General features: G+C 36.2%; 1 protein-coding gene across 1 annotated transcript in view; it reads left to right on the top strand.

Annotated features, from left to right (window-relative positions):
* CSRNP3 (cysteine and serine rich nuclear protein 3) overlaps window positions 1-27,029 on the top strand; it is a gene marked incomplete at its 3' end in the record, with an annotated part of 161,105 nt that overhangs the window by 6,978 nt on the left and 127,098 nt on the right. Inside the window, exon 2 of the mRNA XM_079782445.1 lies at window positions 20,031-20,117. Coding sequence (XP_079638571.1) covers window positions 20,105-20,117 — 13 coding nt within the window. The 5' untranslated portion in view covers window positions 20,031-20,104. The remainder of the gene's footprint in view (window positions 1-20,030; window positions 20,118-27,029) is intronic.

The following is a 27,029-nucleotide window of genomic DNA, read 5'->3' as shown; positions in this document are numbered from 1 at the left end:
ATGTTATGAAACTTGTTTTATACAATGAACTATGAAATCACTTTAAAATCCTTAAAGTGGAAGGTAGCATGACTACACTTTCTTCCAAAAAATATCCCAAACTATATGAAAACAATTTCCAAAGCACTGTGAAAGCTGGTGAAGATTGCTAGCCAGAGTGCTAAAAGCATTAGATATTTCTTACTGAAATGTAATAGTGGGTCCCATTGATTTTGACATTGTGGAGATGTGAAATGAATGTGACACTATATGTTTTTGTGCCATGATTGGATGATATTGTTAGTGGAAATATTGTAACATGAAAATGTACAGACTTTAGTTTTAAATCATATTAATAAAATTATTTTAAGTATTCACAATAAAAAATACTTGATATAGTTCATCTTTAAATTTTCTCTAATACCCATAACTTCTATATTATGAAAAATATATATACTCTAAATCAGGCGTCCTCAAACTATGGCCTGCGGGCCACATGTGGGTGTTTTTGCCGTTTTGTTTTTTTACTTCAAAATAAGATATGTACAGTGTGTATAGGAATTTGTTCATAGTTTTTTTTAAACTATAGTCCGGCCCTCCAACAGTCTGAGGGACAGTGAACTGGCCCCCTGTTTAAAAAGTTTGAGGACCCCTGCTCTAAATCTTACCAATGACAGAGTTGGTGGTATTTAATTCCATCTTTGAGAAATTGAATTTGGAAGAAATAATAACTATTAATTTTAAACATAGTTAATTTTTCTAACATAGCCTGTTTTGTTTCATGATTTTCCCAAAGATGTCATCCATTATCATGCCATGTCATATCTGACTTTCTACTGTTTGCTATTTCTATGATATCATCATTTTATATATATTTTAATATTAGATGTATACTATTATCTTCAAGCCAAAATGATGGTGTTATACTATATAGCATACATGGTATCCCCTAAAAATGTATACACACTTTAACAGCTGATAGCTCAATTGATGTTTCTTTCTTTTCAGATTTAATCCATTGGAATTAATAATTATTCAAAGTGTGTATACATTTTTGGGATACCCTGTAAATTATATATATAATATATATACAGACATACACACATTTTTTAAAAAATATATTTTTAAGTATATTTTATTGATTTTTTACAGAGAGGAAGGGAGAGGGATAGGGAGTTAGAAACATCAATGAGAGAGAAACATCGATCAGTTGCCTCCTGCATACCCCCTACTGGGGATGTGCCCGCAACCAAGGTACTTGCCCTTGACCATATTCGAACCTGGGACCCTTCAGTCCGCAGGCCGATGCTCTATCCACTGAGCCAAACTGGTTAGGGCCATACACACATTTTAAGGATGTTATACTACTAAAAGAATTTATGAGCCTGGCCTGTGTGGCGCAGTGGTTGAATGTTGACCTATGAACAAGGAGATCATGGTTTGATTCCCAGTCAGGACACATGCCCCAGTTGCAGGCTCTATCCTTGGAGTGGGGGCATGCAGGAAGCAGCCGCTCAATGATTATCTCTTGTCATTGATGTTTCTAGCTCTCTCTCTCTCTTCCTTCCTCTCTGAAATCAATAAAAATAAATATAAAAAAACAATAATTGATGATTAGGCTGACTATTGTGGTGGCCACAATCAGTACTAAAATTAAATGTTAATCTAATATCCTGGCTAATAAGATATATATATATATAGAGAGATATATATCTATATATATATATATATCTATATATATATATATCTATATATCTATATCTATATCTATATCTATATATATATATATATATATATATATATGTATATATATATATATATATATATCATATATGAGGCCTAGATTTTTTTTTAAAAATGCATCAAGTTGGAGAGACTGCAAAAGAATTCCTAGGTACTAAACTTGAATAAATAAATAAATGGACATTAATAAAGAAGCATATATATTTCAAAATTCCCCTCAATATGAGATCAGTAAATTGATGAAAAATTAACGAATAAATGGAATCAAAAAATGGTAAACACACCATAAATAAACATTTTTATTTTCAACAGAATAGCTCTTACTTTTTTTTAGCATTTACTAGCTTTGCAGCTAGAATATAGAAATGGTTGAAATTTATAATTATAATTAGTTTAAGCTTCTTGATGACAAGGACTGTGTTCTTTATTTCCCTTCCATCATAATAGCAAGCTTTATTGTATGCAATAATCTTGTCATCTGCCAGGCATTGTGCTAGATGCTTTACACAAATAATTTCATTTGATTCTCACAACATTAGGTGCTAAATAAGTTTATTTTGATTGGCATGTTCATGACTTCTTTCCAGAAATTATTTGACTTAATTAATCAAATGATTTTTGTCATCATAAAAAATGACAAGTGAACTGAAATAGGATAAATGTATAGAAATTAAAATGGTTGGATACAATTAGTATCTTCTTCAATAGGCACAAATCCAAGGAAAAAATTTTTCATGTCAGATATTCATGAAGTTTCCAATTTTTGCATATAATACTGCCAGTATAAATAAAACCACTTTTCAAACTTCCTGCATAGTTTTACCAACCTTTAAATTTATTAAGTTAAAATTCAATATTTTAAGAATGGAGCATTGAGATATTTTGAATCAATATATTAACATTCATTTATTACTTTGAAAAGCTAAATGTATCAAATATTTTAAGTATATTTCCCGGCTGGCATGGCTCAGTGGTTGAACATCGACCTATGAACCAGGAGGTCACGGTTCGATTCCCGGTCAGGGCACATGCCCGGGTTGTGGGCTCAATCCCCAGTCGGGGATGTGCAGGAGGCAGCCAATCAATGATTCTCTCTCATCATTGATGTTTCTATCTCTCTCTCCCTCTCCCTTCATCTCTAAAATCAATAAAAATATATTTTTAAAAAATTTAACTATAAGGATGAGTGTTTTGCAGTATTTTTTTATGATGATAAATTCTATGAAAACCAATACAATGGATTATTATGTTGCCAATAAAAACAGTTGAACAAATGTATCTCTTGCCATAAAAACATATTCACATTAATTATATTACAAAATTCTATTACAGTATTATCTCATTTGTAAAATCTTATGTATAAGGTATAAATGTAATAAGATCCAGAAGTAAAAAAGAGAAACATATTTTCTATAGAAATATAGAAAACAAGAGAAATTTTTTATGGATAGCAGAATTATGAATATTTTTTGTTATATATATGTTCTTCAATATTTCAAATATCTATGTCTTCTCAATTTGTGTTCATATATTTTAGCCTAACAAGACTTATCATATTCATTCATTATAGTAGCTTTCTAAAATTTTTCACTAATATAATTCTTGCTGCCTATTTCTCTAACAGCTTCTCAGATTACTCACTTTCTTTTTCTCTTCCTTCTCTTTCATGTTTCTGTGTACGTATATATTTTTTTATTTGTCTTTTAAATCTATGTTTGCCATAGAAATATGTTTATGTGGTCAAGTATATCATGGATTTGGCCATCAGGAAATGCTTTGGCAGACCTTCTCTGCTCCTAAAAGCCAGTGTACCCAGGGGTCAGAGTAGGACCATCTAGATTACAACTCCTCAGATCTGTAAGGGACACACTCAGGGGGCAGACTCAGTGAGCACGAAAGTCCCACTGAAGCAAATCTTGCCTCATAAGGGTGTCTCCAGCACAGAAGTTCTCCCATCGTAGACAGCTGATCCTCACAGCAAATTGGACTGGACGTCAATTCCTCCCAGTGATACCAACAACAATCAAGGCTTAACTACAACAAGACTGTGCACACAGCCCACAAAGGAGTGCATCAAGAGTGTCCACCTCAGATAACTGGGGAGGCTGAGCCACTGGGCACATAGAACACCTAGCACACAAAGCCACTCTTATCAACTCAGGGAAGCAGCCAAAATGTGGAGACAAAGAAACAGGTCACAAATGAAAGAAATGGAGGGAAGCAAACGACTGGATATAGAGTTCAAAACCACGGTTATAAGGTTTTTCAAGAATTTTCTCGAAAAGGCCGATAAATTTAATGAGACCCTCGAGTATATGAAAAAGGACCAACTAGAAATTAAGCATACACTGACTGAAATAAAGAATAATATACAGAGATCCAACAGCAGACTAGAGGATCACAAGAATCAAGTCAAAGATTTGAAATACAAAGAAGCAAAAAACACCCAACCAGAAAAGAAAAAAGAATCCAAAAATATGAAGATAGTGTAAGGAGCCTCAGGGACAACTTCAAGCGTACCAACATCCGAATTATGGGGATGCCAGAAGAAGAGAGAGAACAAGATACTGAAAACCTATTTGAAGAAATAATGACAGAAAACTTCCCCCACCTGGTGAAAGAAATAGACTTACAAGTCCAGGAAGCACACAGAACCCCAAACAAAAGGAATCCAAAGAGGACCACACCAAGACACATCATAATTAAAATGCCAAGAGCAAAAGACAAAGAGAGAATATTAAAATCAGCAAGAGAAAAACAGTTAATTACCTACAAGGGAGCACCCATATGACTGTCAGCTGCTTTCTCAACAGAAACTATGTAGGCCAGATGGGAGTGGCAAGAAATATTCAACGTGATGAATAGCAAGAACCTACAACCAAGTTTACTCTACCCAGCAAAGCTATCATTCAGAATTGAAGGTCAGATAAAGAGCTTTACAGATAAGAAAATGCTAAAGGAGTTCATCAACACCAAACTAGTATTATATGAAATGCCAAAAGGTATTCTTTAAGAAGAGGAAGAAGAAGAAAAAAGGTAAAGATAAAAATTATGAACAACAAATACATATCTATCAACAAGTGAAACTAAAAATCAAGTGAATAAAAAATCTGATGAACAGAATAAACTGGTGAATATAATAGAATCAGGGGCATAGAAAGGGAGTGGACTGACAATTCTCGGGGGAAAGGGGGTGTGGGTGGTGTTGGAAGAGACTGGACAAAAATCATACACCTATGGATGAGGACAGTGTGTGTGTGTGGGGGGGTAAGGACAGAGGGTGGGGTGGGAACCGGGTGGAGGGGAGCTATGGGGGGAGAAAAGAGGAACAATTGTAATAATCTGAACAATTAAGATTTATTTTAAAAAAAACACAAATAACACAAACTCTCCTAGATTGTTGAGGTAGATTAAAAGAGGATAAAACTGCTATTCACCAGCCCATATACTATAGCTGTAGCTTAACATTAAGTACATTTTTGTTTCTTTGTGGCCAATTCTTATTTGATACCCTCCATCTGGCATTGATCTGCAATCTTTGTAGTCTGATTACCAGGCATGAATCAAAGAAATCAACTGGCTCCTCTATTTTAAAAGATTGAGAGAAAATACTTTTATATTTACATTTTTATTTAAATTTCCTATTTGAGATATAAGAGAGAGTGTATACATTTCTATGATACATTTCTATGAAATGTACACTTGAAACCTATACTATCTTATTAATCAATGTCACCCCAGTAAATTTAATTTAAAAAAGAGAGAGAATTCATTCAGTATTATAGTAAACCAAGACTTGTCAACATAACCATATTCGCTTAATTTCTTTTATTGGTTAAACATGACTATACCATTCTTTCATTTATTTTAGTGATAATACTCGGCATTTGTCCTAGCACTTCTTTAAAATATTGTTAATGATCAGGGTTATATTAGTTAAGACATTTTTTTTTTGCAAGTGAAAAAAGCTCTACACAATCTAGCTTAAACAAAAAAGAGATATCTTAGTTCATGTAACTGAGAAAGACAGGGGTGAGGTCATATCAGGTAAAAATGAATCTGGGATTCAAATGATGACTTCAGTGTTCTCCCCATCCCCCAGGACTTGGCTCTGCTCTCACTTTGGGAGGGCCTCATTTTCTCCTACAGCATATGGAGTTATGGCTTTCCCCAATGATCTGTGGATGATATCTGCCTCCACATAGACATACACATCTTCCTAGCACTATGTTCTTGAAGTTAAGATGCAGCCTCTTTTATCCCTGGCTCCAACAGGTTAGATGGTGAAATATCTCGTGCCTTTGTGAGGATTGTCTTAATGTGTCAATTGTGTGTCCACCTGTGTTCAGATCCAGTCTCTGCCCTTCCTCTGAAATTTGCATTTCCTGACTGCCTTGCCTACTAAATTACATACAGATTCAGCTAATAATAGGCACTGGAAAGACAATGGAGAGCAGGATTAAAAGATAAACCAGAAAATTCCAGCCCATTCATCCATGTTGCAGGTGGCCACTGCCCCTTCTCCATGATCCTAGGCCTTGCTGTAAGAACACTGTTTTTGTGCCCCAATCCCCATGTAACAGGTCTGGCTCCCAATGGGAGCACCAGGTATTGAGCTCTAGTGACATCACTCCTTTTTGTGCCTCAAGTTGGAGGGGTGTCAGCATCTTCCTACTATTGCTAAGCTCTGAGTTCCTTTGTTTTCTCTATTTTGTTTGGCATTTTAGCTCTTAAAAAGCCCTTATACAATTTATTCCATTGGACCAGCTAACATTGACTCTGTTTTCTGAGCTGAACCCTTACTGATAACCCTAGAATGGGTCACATGTTCTTCACTGAACCAATCACTGTGGCCAAGGGATAAGGTCCTTTGATTGGCTAAATCTCATTCATCTACCGATTCTTGTAATAAAAAAAGGAGATTCAGAGTGTGTTATCAGAAAAAAAATGAGAGGTAGAAAAACATTGGGTGACCAATAATAATGACTATCTTACTAGTAATTACTTTGAATCCATAGTTAATAAATATGAAATCAAAATTACCTTTTAAAAAATATCACTGTATAATAAAATACTTCATAAATGAATATCAGGAATATCTCAAGCCAATTGCCTTTAAAATTTATAAATATCCTATCACTTCTTTTCTTTTTCTGGTTAATAAAGAGAACTAGTACATTAAAGATCTACTATCAATCACATGTTTTTTTAAATGCCTTTACTTATCTTACCTACAAAATACAAAAACAGAGTTCACATGCCCATTTAACAGATGAAGAAGCTCATGTTAAAGAATTTGTCCAAAGTCACAGAGGTAAGAAAGATGAAAAACATGAGAAACATGTCAAACTGTGTTTTTTAGTAGTTGAAAGCCTAAACACTTATCTTTGCATTATCATGCGACTAATATTTCTCCTTTCAAAGAACCAGCTCTTGGTTTCATTGATTTTTTGTATTTTTTTTAGTCCTTATGTTATTTATTTCTGCTCTAATGTTTATTATTTCCTTCCTTCTACTTACTCTGGGCTTTTCTTGTTGTTCTCTTTCTAGTTCTTTAAGTTGTAGGGTTAAATAGTTTATTGCTAATTTTTCTTGTTTTGTTTTGTTTTGTTTTGTTTTGTTTTGTTTTATTTTGTTTTGTTGAGGTATGCCTATAATGCTATGAACTTCCCTCTCAAGACTGCTTTTGCTATGTCCCAGAGATTTGGGGTTGTTGTGTGTTCATTTTCATTTGTTTCCAGAATGTTTTTTATTTCTTTCTTGATCTCATTGCTAACCCATTTATTGTTTTATAACATTTAGCCTTCGTGTGTTTAGCCTTCTATTTAGCCTTCGTGTGTTTGATTTAGCCTTCGTCTGTTTGAATGTTTTTGGGTGTTTGTACTGTATGTTGATTTCTAATTTTATTCCACGTGATCTGAGAAGATGATTTCAATCTTCTTGAACTTGTAGAGACATGTTTTGTGTCCTAACATGTGGTCTATCTTTGTGAATGATCCATGTGCACTTGAGAAGAATATATATATATATATATATATATATATATATATATATATATATTCTGCAGCTTTGGGGTAAAATGTTCTATAAATGTCAATTAAATCCATCTGATCCTTTGTGTCCTTTAGAGTCTCTGTTTCCTTGTTAAGTTTTTGTCTAGAAGATCTATCCAGTGAAGTCAGAGGGATGTTAAAGTCCCCTCCTATGACTGTATTGTTGCCGATCTCTCCATTAAAGTCCTCTAAAAGTTTTATATATATATATATATATATATATATATATATATATATATATATATATATATTCAGATGCTCCTATATCAGTTGCATACATGTTTACCAGGGTTATATCCTCTTGCTGGATTGATCCCTTTAGTATTATGTAGTGACCTTTGTTGTCTCTTGTGATAGCCTTCATTTTAAAGTCTATTTTGTCAGATATAATCCAGCTTTTTTTTTCCTTTCCATTTGCATGGAAAATTTTTTCTATCCCTTCACTCTCATCCTGTGTCTTTTGTTTTGAGGGGGGTCCCTTGTAGACAGCATATAGTTGGGTCATGTTTTTAAAACCATTCAACTACCCTATGCCTTTTGATTATTGCATTTAATCCATTTACATTTAGGGTTATTGTTGATAGGTACTTATTTATTGCCATTTTAATTCTGTATGGCTAAGTTTCTCTCTCTGTTTCTTCTTCTCATTAGCAATCCCTTTAGCATTTCTTATAATGCTGGCTTGGTGGTGATGTACTTCTTTAGCCTTTTTTTGAATGGGAAGCTCTTTATTTGACTGTTTATTTTGAATGATAGCCTTGTTGAATACAGTAATCTTGGTCTCAGATCCTTGCTTTCCATTTTCTTGAGTACTTCATGACATTCCCTTTTGGCCTGTAGAGTTTCTGATGAGAAATCAGGTGTCAGCCTTATGGGAACTCCTTTGTGGATAACAGTTTTCTTTTCTCTTGCTGCCTTTGAGATTCTCTCTTTGTCTTTAATTTTTGGCATTTTAATTATGATGTATCTGGGCATGAGCCTGTTTGGGTTCTTCTTGTTTGGGGTTCTCGGTGCCTCCTGAACTTGTGTGACTTTTTCCTTTATCAGGTTGGGGAAGTTTTCTGCCATTATTTCTTCAAACACCTTCTCTATGCCCTTTCTGCCTCTTCTGGCACACCTGCTATTCTAATATTGTTATGTTTCACATTGTCCCACAGCTCCCTTAAGCTGTCCTGTTTTTTTAATTGTTTTTTTTTTTCTTTTTGGTTCTCTGGTTGAGTGATATTTTCAACTGTCTTCTAATTCACTGATTTGATCCTCAGCTTCCATTAATCTGCTGTGTATTCCTTTCAATGTGTTCTTTATTTGTGTTATGTCATTCTTTATCTCAGACTGTTCTTTTTTCATAGTCACTATATCTTTTTTCATGCTGTTAAGCATTTTTACCATCATTACTCTGAACTCTGTTTCAGATAAATTTCTCATCTCTGCTTCATTTATCTCTCTTCTTCTGGAGAATTCTCTATTTCTTTCATTTGAGGGTTGTTTCTTTGTCTCCTCATTTTGGCTTTCTGTTTGGGTTTGTGACTATGTATTAGGTAGATCCTTTATACCTCTCATTCTCTATTGCAGGACAGTGTTAAAGACTATTTCTGACTAATTAGATCAGGTATAGATTCAAAGCCTCTACCTGCAGACTGATAGGATTCCGACTTGAATTGCCCCCAGGCAATCATCCTCAGGTATGGAGAGAGGTTTTTTTTTTCAACAGGGTGGGGCAGTTGCTTCTGCCTGGAGGCTGTATTTTTAATCTCCTAAGTGGCCTCAGGACAAGGTGTTTTCCAATAGGGTGTGTCAACTGTCTCCCCACCAGGCAAGGCAAAGGTCTATGTGGGAAAGATGTCCTCCACTGCATGAGAGAATGACTCAGCCCAGGAAACTTGGGGTGTCTGCCTTCTGAGCTCTGTCCCCCAAGTTCCCAGTCCTGGCTTCTGCTCTCACAGCTCCAATCCACTTCACCCTCCCTCTGTCAGAGCACAAGGTGGGTGGCTCCACAGGGAATTTTGTGCATTGGCCCTTTAAGAAGGTGCCTGAATTTTCAGCTGTTACTCCCTGGCAGAAGCACCCTGCTGCTTTTCACAGCCATATCTTATGTGGGTACCCTCCTCAGTTTTGGTGCTCTCTGCTGGGGGGCCCAGTTTGGGGATTAGATCCCGGAGTTCTCAGTGGCAACCCCCCACAGCTGAGATATCTCTCCAGGACTTCAGTTGCTGTCTGTAGGTGCCTGGCCAGCCCTTTCACACCTCTGCTCCTCCTACCAGTCTCTATGTGGTCTCCACTTTTGGTCCTCGGGTATCAGGGTTCCCTCCTGTGATTTTTCCATTCATTATTCAGGAAGTTTTTCTGTGTTTTAGTTGTAATACCAGTTTGTTCCTGGGAGTATGTCTGTGCAGCATCCACTTACTCTGCCACCATTTTTAATCTCTAATATCACTCTCTCAAACTGCATTGAATCTGCATTTCTCTACTCATATTTTAAACATCTACAGTCAAGGTTATTTAGAATTCACATTATGGTAAAACCACTTGGTTTTAAAGTCATCTATCATGAACTCTATATCCAGATAGATTTTTATATTGAAATCAATCCTATAATATCCAGAATGAATCCCTCTTTCCTTTAACCATACTTTAATACTTGATGTTGGTAATATGTGCTCCAGGGTGTTACAAGCCGACCAATTTGGAGCCAGATTAATTACACAATTATATGGACCCAATTTCTATCTGCCACAACATGTAATGTTTCTGAAATGTGGGGAAAGTATGGAAATGCTTATTAAATGCTAGGTGCTGGGCACTCACTACAATGGAATATTTGTCAGGCTTCTTACATCTCATTGTGGCAAGGAGATAAGGACATATTTTTACACAACAGAAAGTGATTTGTTCCTCCTCCTTTTAAGAGATGAAAGTTTTCAGGGCAACCCCAGTAATCATTCAAGATATTATTTGGGCATATCTACCCTGCAGGACAGTAATTGGTTTGAGAGAAAAAGGGAGAGGAAGAGAGAGATACAAATATCAATGCACACCTCCTACTGGGGATTGAGCCTGCAACCTGGACATGTGCCTTCACCAGGAATCAAACCGTGACCTCCTGGTTCATAGGTTGACGCTCAACTACTGTGCCACATCAGCTAAGCAGAAATTGGGTTTCAAGAGGAAAAATGTCCATCATAATTAAGGTAGATACCATAGGCTGCTTCATTAAAAGTTGAGGGAGAAAATGCTGAGAAGAACTTTTAATCCTCTGAGTGGATATTGCTTTTTACTTTTTTTTAGGTTTGATTTCTATTTTCTGAAGCTGAGCATAAAAGCACACTGACTAACATAGTCTGCAATTTAGCTGTGTTCCTAGGACCATCTGTAAGAATTTATGCATTTCCTGAGAATCTGATCAATTCTAGCAGCAATTCTCTATTTTCTCTGTGAGATTAAGGGGCCCAGCAATCAATTTTATATTTAAAAGTTGGTTTCTGCATGAAAAAATTGTGGGCCCAGAGTCCAGAAATCATTCTGTGCTTTAAAATTGATTTCCTTAAATAATTCTCTTTCATGAAGACACATGAATTTTTATGTGAGGTCATAAATATCATATCACAGAATTTGTTTAATGTTTTCTCTCTCTCCCTCCTTCCCTCCTATTTTTTTTATTTTTATTTTACTTGGCTTTTCCTTTTTTTACCCATTTGTCCTTTATCCATCCACATCTCTTGCTCTGGTAGGGAACTCTTATTGTCCTAATTTATATTCTTTTATATTTTTTTCAATATCATATAATCATAGACAAACATATATACATATTCCCACAAAATTTTTATAAAAAATGGACTGTATCATATACATTTTAGATCAACTTGATTTGTTACCTTAAACAATACCTGATGGAAATTATCTACATTATTTGTTATAGCTCTGTTTTCTTCTCCTTCTTCTTCTTCTTCTTCTTCTTCTTCTTCTTCTTCTTCTTCTTCTTCTTCTTCTTCTTCTTCTTCTTATTCTTCTTTTTCTAATGAGAGAGAAGAAGGGAGAGGGATAGAGAGATAAAAACATCAATGAGAGAGAAACATCACTGATCAGCTGCCTCTACATGCACCCTACTGGGGATCAAGCCCAAAACACAGGTATGTGCCCTGACCAGAAATCAAACCAGCGACCTCTTGGTTCATGGGTCGACACTCAATTGCTGAGCCACACCATCTGTGCTGTTTTATTCTTTTTAATGGCTGCACAATATTCCAAAGTATGAATAGATCACATTTTAATCATTCTTTTCCATATAAGTGTTCATTTGTTTCAGCTTAGTTTTTATGACACTGTGGAACAAGGATATAATACATGTTCTTTTGAAAATATCCTTACATACTACTGTTTTACTTTTTATGGAATACATTTCTAAAAATGAGAGAATTAGCTTACTAGATATTGGTATGTTGTGTTTTCAAAAAGGGAGCAAAACTCATACTTCTACCAGCTTTGGGTACAATTTCACTTTTATCCCTAAGTCCCAAGCAATAGGTATTTATTTCCTCATTTATGAGATAAAATCTCTGCCCTCAGGATGTTTATGTTAGTAATCAAGAATAATAATAAACAAATATGTAAATAATATGATGTCATAAATGGTCATGAATGTACTGTGAAGAAAAATAAAGCAGTATTAGGATATAGGGGTGGGGGGTGCCTATTTTTAAAAAGATGGTCATAAGAGGCCCCTCCAAGGAGATTCTATTTTGATAAAGACTTGATGAAGTGAGGGAGTGGGCCATGTGATATCTGGATTGGAAGGAAGTCTCTAGAAAGAAGAGCAAATGTGAGATGTCAGCAAGGTGCCTGACACTGTAAACAATCAATGGATAAGGAAAAGAGACAAAGTCAGAGGTTATTGTTTGGTAGTAGAAGTGAGAGATGAGGGGACTTGTTGAGAAGTAGTCCGATACAGAATACATCTTAAAAGTAGAGCTGACAGTAGGTACTGATTGTTTGGATGTGGGCTTTAAGAGAAGGAGATAAACATAAATAATTCATGGGCTTTTTAAATTAAACTTTTATTTCATAAGAATTTTAGATTACTGGAAAAGTTGCAAAAACAGCACAGTTAATTACCATAGACCCTTTGCTCAGCTTCCCCCAATGTTAATATCTATAATAATAAAAGCATAATATGCTAATTAGACCAGACAGCCAAACAACCTTCTGGACGTCATTCTGGATGTCCTTCTCGACAAAGCTGCTATGGCGGGGGCCAAGGCAGAGGCAGTTAGGGGCAATCAGGCAGGCAGGCAAGCAGTTAGGGGCATCAGGCAGGCAGGCAGAGGCAGTTAGGGGAGATCAGGCAGGCAGGCAGAGTGGTTAGGGGTGATCAGGCAAGCAGGCAAGCAGTTAGGGGCATCAGGCAGGCAGGCTGAGTGGTTAGGGGCAATCAGGCAGGCAAGCAGAGTGGTTATGGGCAATCAGGCAGGCAGACAAGCAGTTAGGAGCCAGCGGTCCCAGATTGCAAGAGGGATCCCAGATTGTGAGAGGGTGCAGGCCGGGCTGAGGGACCCTCCCCCCTCCAGTGCATAAATTTTGTGCACTGGGTCTCTAGTATTACATAAGCATGGTACACTTGCCCAGACAAAGAATTTAACATTGGTATATAGTACTATTAACCAAACCACAGACTCCAGATTTCATAGTCTATCCATTTCTATCCTCAGATCTACTTAAAGACAGCACATCAAATTTAGTCATGACTCCTTAGTTTCCTCATCTGTGGCAGTTCCTCAGTCTTTCCTTGCTTTTCATGACCAGAACTTTTTTTTGAAAAGCATAATTAGAATATTCCTCAAATTTATTGTTCTCTGGTATTTTCTCATTATCAGACTTGAGTTATGGATTTGAAGGAAGAATGCCACAGATGTGAAGTGCTTGCCTTTTTGTATCAAATCATATCAGGGAGTAGATGATATCAGCATGATGCATCACTGGTGATAATAATGTGAGTCATTTAATTAAGCTGGTATCTGCCAGGTTTCTCCATTGTAACATTACTATTGTCCTTCTGCCATAATCTATTCTTTGAAAGCAACTTACTAAATACAGCTCACACTTACGGTGGAGACTGGGGTTCAAGTTCCATTTCCGGAAGTGGGGAGAGTATCTATATATATATTTGTAAGTCTTTTGTAAGGAAGCTTTGTTGCTTATCTCTTGATTACTTATTCAGTCATTTATTTATATCAGTATAGACTCATGAATATTTATATTGATTCTTTGGGTTATAATCTAATACTACATTAATTTTTATTGCTTAGATTATTCCAGCTTTGACTATTGAGACTATTTTCAGGTCAGTTCTTGTGTCCTTTTGACATGCCAATACCTATGTTTTTTCCCTTCTTATTTTCCATCACTATAAGATGCTACAGGTTCATCTGATATCTATCCTGCTGCAATCCTAGAATAAGCCATCTCTCAAGGAGCTAGGTTTTTAATATGAGTCATTGGGTAATCAGTGATGCCATTTACTAAAATGGGAAAGACTGAGGTAGAAGAGGAATTCTAGAGTGTGTTATTTCCTTCCTCCTTTCCTTCCTTCTATCTTCCCTCTTTTCATTTTATTATTATTATTTTGTTTTGACATATTACGTTTGTGAAGCTTAATAGCCATTCAAATTGAGCTATAAAGTAGGCAGTGCAGATAAGAATATAGAGCTCAGATGCCCTGGCTGGTGTGGCTCAGTTAGTTGTGTGTCGTCCTATGCACGAAAGGTGGCTAGTTCAATTCCCAGTCAGAGCACACACCTGGGTTGTGGGTTCAATCCCTGTAGGGTGTGGAGGAGACAGCTGATCAATGTTCTGCTCTTACCTGGGTGTTTCTTTCTTTCTCCCCTTCTCTCTTCTTTCCTCTCTAAAAATCAGTAAAAAATATTAAAAAAAAAAAAAGAATATAGAGCTCAGAGAACAGGTTCAGATTAGAGATCTAAATTTAGGACTCATAAATAAATGGTGCTATTAAAAGACATAAGGTTTGCTTTCCTATGAAAAAGTCAGAGAAGTCTCAGACCTCAGGATTTAGAATTTAGTAAGAATGGAAGAAATCAAGCAAGGATATTAAGGGCAGCAAATGAGGTAACAGACAAGCCTACGTCATGTATGGAATCCTAGAAGCCAAGTAAAAGAAATATTTCAAGAAAATGAATGTGATTGTGTCAAACTCTCTTGAGACATTAAGGAAGATAAAGACTAAAAATTTACCATTGGATTTGGCAATATCCAATTTCACCACTGACCTTGATAGTACTATTTCAGTGGAGTTGTTAAAATGAAATCTAATTTGGGGGAGTTCAACATGGAATTTTATCTGAGGAATGGAGAATGCCCTCTTAAGAAGTTGCTATAAAGTGCAGCAGAGAAATAAGATGAAAGTGAGATAGGGAATTAATGTAAAGGAATTTTTTTTAAGTTGGGAGACATTACAATATATTTGCAGACAGATGGGAATTACCCAGTAATATGAAGGAAAAAATGACAATGCAGGAGAGAAAGGGGATTATTGAAGTAACAGAGACCTAAAATTGGTAAGAAAAAATGGAATCCAAGGCTTCAGGGAAAGGATTGACCTTAGGTTGGAGAAAACAGTTTCTCCATTATAACAGGATTGAAGGCTGACTATGTGGGTAGAAATATCAAGGATATATAGGATATAGTGGTGAGAAGAGGAAATTGAATCATGGTTCTTAAATTTTTTTAGAAGCAATGTCATAAACTGAGAGAGAGCAGATGGGAAAAAATGTTGAAGAGTGGAAAAGAAGCAAAGATGCCTCTTTTAGTAGTATGATAGAGTTGAAGCATGAATTAATAAGGGAAATGTGATAAGATGATCAGGGACTTGAAGGTCTTTATCATATATCAATAGTTATACTGGTAATGCCATATTCTACATTTCCTCTACTTATAATAATCTGTTCAGCTACTAGGAGTAGGTTCATAGACGGAAGACAGCTGAACTTAAGTAGGTGATTTTATTTTTGTCACACTGATTTGAAGAAGAGAGAGAAAGGCCTTGGAGGTGAGTTTATGTGTAAAGGAGAGACTACCATGTTGAATGATGGACCCTAAATTGAGTAAGTGAGGAAGTGTGAAAATGAGCAACATGAGTAAAAAATGTGTAGAGGTCAAGAAGCTTTTTTGTTGGCAAAGTGTATGATCTAAACAATTTGGAGACCATTGTTGCAAAGGTTATTAAAGGCTCCCCTGTGCCCTGCTGATCCTGTTTGTTCTTGTGATGTTCAAACACTTTTTCAATCCTTTTAGGATACTCTGTCTAGTCAAGTTTGCACCTCTTCTTGGTTCAGTCTTGGTAATTTACAATTTTTTGATAAATTATATGCTTCTTTGGGTTTTTACATTTTTACTTAAATGTTCATCTAAAATTCTTGCAAATTTCCAGTTAAATCTTTTCCTATGCATTTACAGAGATATATCTGAACAATTTTGGAGAATTTTTTGCACTTTCAAGCACAGTTGATTGAGTGGAAGAATACCATGGTGACCACCTGTTATATAAATAGCCTATGCAGGACTGCATTGAATTTATTTTAATAACTCCTGTCCACTTTACTGAAATAGGATGACTAAGTATTACCATCATTTTCGAAACTTTTTTGATCATGTTTTATTATAGTTCAACATGTTAGGAAAAAATGGAAATTCATTTTTGTTTGTTAAAAAAGTAAATTGCTGCATATATTTTGATAACTGCACTTCAGCATGTATGAAGGTATGAAATTGGAATGGAATTGTTACTAATGAAATAATTCTAAATAGAATCAATGATTACCAGTGGGTCTTATTCTCTTAAAAAATGGGGTAAGACTTTACATTTCAGATTCATCTTTCCTGCTAGATTTGTTTGCTCTAAGTCCTTTGCTTTAGTTAGGAAGCTGTCTTTCAGAGTGAATGATGCTTTTGCTGGTTGCAGGCATAATAATGATGCCATGCTATATTTTGAGAGGCAGTAACAAATGCAATTAAACTATTATACTGAACTTAAAAATCTTCTCACCACTTTAGAAACACTGAACAGCAATTTCACATTTCTTCAGTTACGTTCATAGACTGATATGAGCCATGCTTCCAGTCACATATGGAAGTGATCAGCTGGGGTGGGGAGTCTCAAATTCTGTGATTCTGGAACTGAGTCTCAGAGCAACTGCTAATGACCTAGATATCTTAGCACCTAGCTATCTTAAACCGAAGTTTATTCTCAAAACCCCAGCATTTGTCAGGGGGAAAAAATTAAAGACAGGAAGAAGATAGGAGTGTTTCAAACAAGTTATATTTCCTTAGGGTTGATCATTGAATCATCCACTAAAAATAACACAAGCTGAAGTTATAGCTCACTCATGGCTACCATTGAGATGTGATCTTTAATGACCTCAGTGAAGTCTAGCATGACTATTGATTAAGATATGCCAACACTGACCTACTAAAGGTGCCCTTTAGAGACAATGTTGATAAACATGGAAGACTGACTTGAGCCTTGCCATTGTGCATGGCTACTGGGACTAAGGGTGACTTGTAGTAAGGTCCAGGGGCAACCAGGAATCCAAGGGGCCTGGAACAAGAAGTGGTGTCCACCTCTCTCTCTAGCCCTGAAATATTGCAGGAATTTCTAAAAGTGAAAAACTGGTTTTCAGGGAATTTCTCAGTTGAACCCATATAGTAGAAAAGACCAGGTATGAACCATAAGTGTTAGGTGGGCATTTCTAAATTTTACCACAGGTTCATGTATGTTTTCTTTTTCATAGAATTCAAAATCAGAAACTGGGGTTCTTTTGATGAGCACAAAAAAAAAAAATGTGTGAGGATGAATAGCATTACATTTACATTACTGTACATGTTCTTAGTATTTTATAAATGTCACCCTCCTAGAATATTTTTCATAGTATCTGGGATGGTAATATGTATCCACAAATCTGTCCCAGATATCACTTGTCACTGTTGAGACCATCCATGGGATCAGGGTCCCACGCAAGTAGTGATATAATAGGTTATGCTGGGGATATCCAACTCAGGTTGGGACCACCCCATAAACATAGGTTTCTAGGAAAATGACAGTTTCCACCAATCCTGTGTAATTCCCACTGAGGTGCCCAAAAGGCTTGTAAAGGAAAAGGAAAAGCCCTTAGATCTAGGGGTTATACCTCTACAGTTGCCTGGGTCTCAGAGCAAGTGCTAATGACCTAGATATCTTAGCACCACAACTCTTCAAATTCTCTCTCTCACATGTGTACGCAGAACTTCCTCACACAGTTTCACACAGCCAATGCCTCCGAGTCACAGTCACAGAACCAAGGTGCTGGATTGGAATGGTTTCCAGCATCAACTACTGCACATTGTGCCAAGTGCTAGCATCGATCCTCACATCCCCAATACTTGGAACTTTGCATTGACTATGACATGTTCTTTCAGAATTCTTCTTCCTTTGTGATGAATTTCCTCCCAGGGGCTTCACTGGCTTCAGTTAGGGTCAGCTCTGTCCATCAGATATATTTTTAAATCTTTGACCTTCCAACAGGTCAGAGTTTGAATCCTTTTTTCCTAACACCAACAGTTCCTCTGTGTAAATTATAGGCTAAATAGAGGTATGTAAATTTAGATCACTAGATTTCTCAATATTATTGCTTTCCTCAATAGACTACCTTAAATGCCTAAATAAAATATTTTATTTATTTGGTGGTAAAATACAATTATTTTTTATTTTAATTTTAACAGTAGGTAGTAAAAAAATCTTAATTTCTTTCTTTAGATTTAGCTACATGTCACAGATATGTAGTAGTAAGTTTCCTTATTTGTAACATAGGGAAATTGAACTAGTAGCAATTTCCCCATATTTTTATAGTAGCAAAAACTTATTTTGAAGGGGTAAAATTTTAAATGATATCTCAACAGGTAAAAATGATATTTAAATAGTAGAATTAATTTTCATTAACAAGAAATGGTTTCAGATTATAAATGACATTTATAGATATATGTAATGCAGTATGTAATTTATTTTTAGTATTTTGTTGTAATTTTGCAAATAATATTTTAAAGTTTGTATTTAATGGACACATTATGAGAAGGTAGACATCTATTAGCATGCTTGTTTGTTGATTTTTAATTGCTTGACTTGCAATCTCATGATATGTATCAGTAACAGAGAAGGCAGAAAGTTATATGCTGAACTATTCTTCAAAGTGTGTGTAGTAGGTGATGTAAGTTATTGCTTCAGTGGTCTTTACATGCCATCATTTGAGGGTAATGTTCTCAAGAGTTTTAAGATATTTAAAAGAATGAAATTGACATCAGTATAAGTTGCTTACTGAGGCTATTTCTTCATTCAAGTAACCGATTTATGGTATTCCTACACCAGCTATTGGTATTGGCTATGATCAGTGATAGTTCATTTCTGAGTATTGTAGAAAGACAATAAATGAACCACACTTTCCAAGGTTCTCTACATCATTTTTAAGGAAAATTTTTACATTGAATATGATCATAACCTAACATATTAGAATGGAAAGTTTATTAATTCGTTAGAAAACTGATTATATACATTTTAATCTGGGAAAGTAAAAGTGTATAATTACTACCAGGATTTTATCACCTCTTTAAATTATTGCATTAATCATTGTGAATTATGGCACTGCAATTTTAAAAAACAAGATTTTTCTTAAATCATATTTATGTTAAAGAATTTTGTGTTTAAATTATGTTATTAAAGTCTGTTATCTTAAAATCTGAATATACAAATATTTCAGTTAATTTTAGAATTAAATTCTTTACTTTAAGTAAACCCCCAAAATGTAATAAATATTCATTGTGATTGTCATCACCTATATAGCTGTAACATTTTGGTTCATTTTCCTTGATTTTTGTGTGTCTCAAAGATATGAATCTTCTAGAGACTTAAATCTAGTGTAATACTGATTAGTAAGATAAAAGGACTTTAATTTTTTGTCCATAGAAATATTTTATTAAATAACTGGTAAATAAATGAATGAAAATGGTTGTAAATTATTAGAAATTTACTGCATTCTTCTAGAATGGATATTCTTTCTGCACTAAATTATGTATAGTACAATTATTATACACTATTTTTAATGCCTTATTTATATTCCAAGATTTCTATTGATTTTCTCTAGGTCATATTTACACTTTGTAGTCAGCTTTACTGTTTGAAAATATAACACATTGACACAAATCTCTTTTTTTTTTTTGAAGGAAAAAATAAGGAGATATCAACAGACTGAAAAGATGTTTTCAGAGGCATAGTCTTCAGGAAGATACTGGCATTCATGAGATCTCAAGGTTAGCAGTTCATACATTATTATTTTCATGTTTTTACAGATCTGAGATATAATTGTGTAACTGTTCTAAGTTGTTATTGCTAACATGTAATTATATAATAAGGAAAATGCCCTTATTTAAAATACACATTTTTAACAAAATCTCTTCAAGGTTAAAAATAAATTCCTTTATACCATAAATGTATTATTTGTGAAATTGGGGATGGTTAAAAGAATAGATTGTTTTAGTAGAGAACCACATTATAATTTACTTCACTTATTTGTTAAGGAATCTACACCTATATAGCAATTTTACCTTTCTATTGTATCTTTGGCTAAAACATACACACATCGTTTAAAAATAGCTAATCATATCAATCCTTCTAAAATTCTTTGAATCAGATTCCATGACTTTCCCTCAGTACAGTCAAAAAAAGTTGTGCTTTTGTTGGACATGTGCCTGTAACAAAATGACAATATAAATGAGCAAATGAATATTTAAGGATCTTTTCTAAGCAGTTTAGAGTCATAAGTCTGAAAAGAAAAACCAAAATAAGCCTTCTCTTATTAAGCAGCTTATAATAATAATACACTAATGAAATAATTCACTTGGAAGTTTGGATTATCATTTAGGTTAAAATGGTTCATTCTAATGGATGGCTTGAGAAAGTGGATGATTTCTGACTTCTTTATACTGTGGGACCCATTATCAAAATGTTCATAATTTTAAATGAAAACATATTGATGACCTTTGATTTTGATTGCTTTGGTCAAGCTTCTTTTGTGTGTCTGTATCTTTCATCACTGATCCAAAGATGTATTCATTCACATTTGTCTGGAATTTACCATATACAAGGCAATGGGCTAAGTGTTTGGTTGTTTCAAAATGAGTAAGATATGGTTTTTGTTCTCAAGAATTGTCTAACCATATGTTATTCAGACAAGTTTTATTATTAACACTAGAGGCCCGGTGCACGGATTCGTGCACTGGTGGGGTCCTTTGGCCTGGTTGCATCCTCTCGCAATCCAGGACCTCTTGAGGGATGTCAGACTGCCAGTTTCTGCCTGATCCCTGCAGGCCAGACCGAGGGACCACACTCGTGCACGAATTCATGCACCGAGCCTCTAGTCTTACCTAATAATAGACAAACATGTAAACTGACCATACCTCTGCTATGCCCACAGCCAATCAGAGTGAGTATGCAAATTAGAAGGCCAAAGATGGCCACCGCCCAGCTGCTCCAGGCGCAGAGTGGCCACCAGGCGGGGCAGGACGCCTGCTATGAGAGGGAGGGTGGGGCAAGGGCAAAGGGATCTACAGGAGCGGAGTGCCGCAGTAAAGACAAGACTTCAGACTCCTGGAGTCTGCAGTGAAGATAGACAACAATCTGCAGCAAAGATGGCAGACTCTGGCCAGAGTCTGCAGCAAAGACAAAGATGGTAGACTCCAGCCAGAGTCTGCAGCAAAGCAGCGAAGATGAAGATGGCAGACTCCGGCCTGAGTCTGCAGCAAGAAGAAGAAGGCAGACTCTGGCCAGACTTAAGGCCTGGGTCCTCGGTGCCAGAGGAAAACTGGTGCTGGAAGCCAAGTGAAGGAAGGCCTATTGCACAAATCTCTTTGTGCAACGGGCCTCTAGTATGCATATAAGATCTTTGGTTAATCTCTTCCCGCCCTCCCCCCTCCCCCACTTCCCTCTGAGATTCATCAGTCTGTTCCATGTTGCCATGCCTGTGCATTGAGCGTCTGCCTCCTGGTGGTCATTGCGCGTCATAGTTACTGGTCAGATGGTCGATTAGGCTTTTATAAATATATATAGACAAGAAACACATAATTAAAAGGACAAGCTAGATATAAAAGAGCATTCTATGAATTCTAAAACCCAATGGGAATGAGTTGGGATTATATATTTTTTTACATTATGGCTTTTAGTAGGCCAAAATATTGAGAGTTTATACCAATGGGAGTTTTGCTCTAGTATAAGCCACACCTAACTGACTTTCTTTTTTATTTTATTTTATTTTATTTTATTATTTTATTTTATTTTATTTTATTTTATTTTATTTTATTTTTGACAGTCTTACAGACATCTCCCATATTCCCCCTGCCCCTGTGCCTGCCTCCACCCAGTCCCCACTCCATTCCAGGCCTTCACCACACTATTCTCTGTGTGCATGGGTTATGCCTATCTATATATATAAAAGGCTAATATGCTAAGTGTCCCTCCTACTGTCCAACTGGTCGCTATGATGCACACTGACCACCAGGGGGCAGACGCTCAAGCAGGAGCTGCTGAGCTGCAGTGACTTGGCAGCAGTAGTTCTTGGGTGACGCACCCCAAAACCAGAGAGGAGCGAGCCTGATCCCTCATGAGACTACGTGATTCCACCTTTGGCTGTGGGTTATGTTGTTGCTGGGGCACTGTCAGCCCTGAACCTAGTTTACTGCACATTTGCATTTGCATTCCACACCCTGTACCACAGCCACTCTGCAGAGAGGCAGTTTTGGCCCAATCCCCACAGGCCAGGCTGAGGGACCCCACCTGCCGGAGGGACCCGATTCACTCTTCAGACACCAGGGAGGGACCCAGAGAGGTTGGCTCCAGGGCATGTCTGGCCCGTCTTGCCCAGGCCTGCCCCATGAGCCACCTTCTAATTAATTTCCTTTCAATGTGCACGAGTCCGTGTACCAGGTCACAATATGCATATAAGTTCTTTGGTTAATCTCTTTCCATCCTCCACCCCCTCTGAAAGTAGTTCTTCAAATACAACACAAGTAAATAATATGACATTCTAAGAAAGAAAGGTTTCTTTTATGCCATAACTGCAAATTTAATGTTGTAGAAAATAGTTATGCAACACCTATGAAAAGAACAAAAGTGAGGATTGCCTACTTAGTTTCCCCCCCCCCACCCCCCAGTATATTTGACTTCTTTAGTACGCTCCCCAGAGAATTAAATGACCTCCCCAGTGACCTAGAAAGACATGCTATAAACCCTTAAGGGGTCAATATGCATATAGTAGCTGGGTTAGTAAAGAGATTTGCTAAGGAGTGGGAGTCCAGACCCACTGGAAACAGAATTACATAGCACTGTGCTTCTCATGAAAACCTTTTAAAAGGTGATATCTTAAGACATTAAAGCAAGTCAAATAATTAAAAATAGTAAAGTTCTTTTGTGAAAAGTCACTGAAGACACCCATTTCTTAAATTGTGCCATTAGACAAGTGGTTATATTAATTTATATAACCACAATCATTCAACAATAATTCATCAAGTGCTTACTGTGTGCAAGGGAGCAACAGCATTAAATAAAATATACCAATATCATTGCCTTAGAGGAAATTACATTCTAAGGGATAGAAACACAGAAGCAAACCAACAACAACGAAGTTAATTATGTATTATGTTAGATGGTGATAGTGTTATGAACAAATAGAAAACAGGAAAGGGAATATAGAGTATAGGAAGGGGTAGAATTTTAAAATACTAGTAAGTCTAATGATTTAATACTGCATAATTTACACAAAAGAAATAGATATTACTTTTGCCTGCATAATGACAACTAAAAACAAGTGTGATGAAATATAATACCTACTAGAGGCCCGGTGCACGAGATTCGTGCACTGGGGTGAGGGGGTCCCCTTAGCCTGGCCTGCACCTTCTCACAGTCTGGAAGCCCTTGTGGCACGTGGAGTGGGCCTAAGTCGTCAGTTGGACATCCTTAGCGCTGCTGCACTCGCCAGCCGTGAGCTGGCTTCTGGCTGAGTGGCGCTCCCCCTGTGGGAGCGCACTGACCACCAGGGGACAGCTCCTGCGTTGAGCATCTGCCCTCTAGTGGTCAGTGCATGTCATAGCAACTGGTTGTTCTGCCATTCAGTCAATTTGCATATTACCCTCTTATTATATAGGATTGGTACGTTCTCTACATCATCATTTGTTAAGGTGAATGTTGTTAATACATGTACAATAACTAGTGTGTGTCTCTCAATTTTGCCACAAAGAAAATACATATTTTTAAAATGATAATACATTTACTACATGTTCATGAAATATTGTCAAAATGTTTGCAATAAAGAAATATACAATTGAATCTGGGTTAGTCCATTCACATATGAAGGGGGTAAAGACTATAGTTATTTTTCTGGTAGGGGGAAGGAATTGATTCATTTTTTTAAATTGAATAAATATTACAAACCTAAAGTAGTTAAGGATTATTCTGACAATACATACAGATGATACATGGTGCTAGGAGTTTTTCTTATTTCTTTTTTTGTTTTTGTTTTATCATTAGTCTTATGTTAAGAGAGCACTAAGTAATTGGATTGAAAACAGAAAGGAATTATTTAAATACTACCTTATTCACGTGGTACACTAATTTTTTTTAAGGACATATGTCTTCCTTTGTATACTTGATTTACTAGGAGATATATGGAGATTTGGAAGTTAAAGTATAGCAATCTGTTGGCGATCATCAACAAATGAGTTATCAAGTTTCTTTTTATGATAATCTGGTTGAAAGCATTCTATGAAACATTGGGTGCTGAGTACAGGAGTCCGGAGATGTCCATGGCCCAGAAAACCCTGCCTATACATAAACTCACCATATAAACTGATATTATCTTAAAAGTCATTCAGTCTTGACTACTGGATAGAATTGGAAAATTTAGTCAATTTGGTAGCAGAAAAAATAGTTAAATCAATTATTTTTCACTGTTAATAAGTCAATGTAAAAGAAATATCTAGTCATCCAAATAAACACAATTTTGATTAGAAGGTCTCAAAATCTATTAAATATTGAAACTCCTTCCATCTTTCAGAAGTCAGACATTCTAAATAGTGTATTATCTAAAAAAATAAATGTCTAGTATTGGAGTATCAAAAGAATTATAAAGTCAAGGTCAGAGGGCCTATATTAACTAAATCAAAGCAGAGAGTGTTTTTGCATGCTGTAGCAAAAGAAATGATCAGCTCTGTATGGTTGACCATAATAAGTAGTGTCTATTTAGGGAAAACCAAAAGAAACTAAAAAATGAGAAAAACAGGGATGTGGAGGAAGGTTATGGAGAAAAAGAAGACTTCTCAAGTCATGCCACTACGTCAGAGATTTCTTCTAAACCAAAATTAATTCATTCATCTGGAAACTTCGAAGGAAAGAGCTAAGAACTCTTGTTTAAGGGTAACTGAAACAAAAGCATATGCTTTCCCTGAAGTCCCCTTGCTTTCATCCTCCCTACATTTGCTTTACAAAATGCTAAACTCAGGAATCATTTGTAAATTTGTGTCACAACACCATAAACTTTTCCAAACAATGACTCTTCCATTCTCTCACAAGCCATCACCCACAAATAGATATCTTTGAATCTCACATCACCTGGCATGGTGATGCTCTGGATAGTTCCTCCTTCTCTACCTTTTTCAATGGTTCTCCAGGTAATTTCTGGCCATTCTTATTCTTCTATCATTTTCATAATGTACCTAAACCAAGGTTCTCAAACTGAGCACTACTGATATTTTGATCAGATAATCCTGTAGGGGCTGTCCTACACTGTAGGATGTGTAGCAGCATCCGTGGCACTACACGTCAGTACTACTCCACTCTCCCAAAAATGTTTCCAGACATTGCCCAATGTCCCTTCAGGACAAAATTGTCTCAAGATGAGAACCACTGATAAACCCTAACTCCCACAACCTCGATAAATGTCTACTCCATATCAACCACAAATCCTCCTAACCACCCACAGCATCTTCCTCTCAATTAAAACTCATCTGAGACACTTTAAGTTTCAGCCTCCCTTGTTAAATTAAAACTGACTTCTGTTTGGCCATCTGTGTGCTTTTAGTTTCCTTTTTTTGCTTATACCTGACCTAGTATCTAAAATGTGTCTTACAAAATAAGAAGAGTGAATATAAAATCAGTGTGAAAAGGATTAGGGAAAAGAATTAAAATAAAAACACGAGATTAAGTCAGGAATGGTGTTGGGTTACAAATAAAGTTAAATCTTTTTTCTCTCAGGTTTTCTTTGAGATCTTTCTATGTTCTCCAAATCTTGCTTGGAATTTAGCTTGGACATGAGCCTTTACATTTCTACAGCCTGTCCTTTCTTACATTATACATTCAACCTTGAATCCAAACTATAGGGAATCTTCTCTTTTTCATATCCAGGCACATTGAATGCTACAGGAGCAAAATACACCAACTCTGCAGATTCATGGTTTTCTAATCTGAGTTAGCCTCTCAATAACATTCACTAATCCTTTCCCTCTGACTGTGGTCAGCCACTGTTTCAAAAGTTTATCACTCCACTTAAGCCATACAGCCTCGCCCTTTCGCTCTCAGTGCACCTGCTATTTTAAAAAGAAAATTGAGGTCATTGTGTGGAAACTATTTGTGCATCCTTGCAATCCTCTCCATTATCAAATGGCTACATCTAACAACATTCTTACTTTCTTTCCTCCCATCTTAAGGGATCAGGTGCCCTTGCTGCTATTGAAGGCAAAGGCTGTGTTTGATTTTATTCCCTCTTACTGATGCTGAGGCTTTTGCCATTAGTTATTTTTCTTTCTATCCTTTATCTTCAACTTTTCCTTCTTTGCTAGCCCATTTCCTTCAATCCATACACATTCTTCAAACTTCTATCCAAAAGAGGAAATCGACAAACAAAAACAAGCTGACCTCTCTCTCCTCTGGATTCCACCGCCACTACCATTCAATTTCTCTCCTCTCCAACTCATTCAAAGTCTCCATAGCAGCAGTCTGCCAGCATTATCTCCAATTTCTAAGATTCAGTCACCCCCTCAGCATAGTGTGATCTGATTTCTAACCCCATTTAACAGAGCATGCTCTCTCTAAAGGCACAGATGACCTGCAGTCCTTATCATGACTGGCTCTCTCAGGGGTATTTGACACTGTTAACTTCATTTTTCTTCTTTCACTCC

Source organism: Cnephaeus nilssonii (assembly GCF_951640355.1).
Source record: "Cnephaeus nilssonii genome assembly, chromosome: 10".
Lineage (NCBI taxonomy): Eukaryota > Metazoa > Chordata > Mammalia > Chiroptera > Vespertilionidae > Cnephaeus > Cnephaeus nilssonii.
This window is presented reverse-complemented; position numbering and strand designations above follow the sequence as displayed.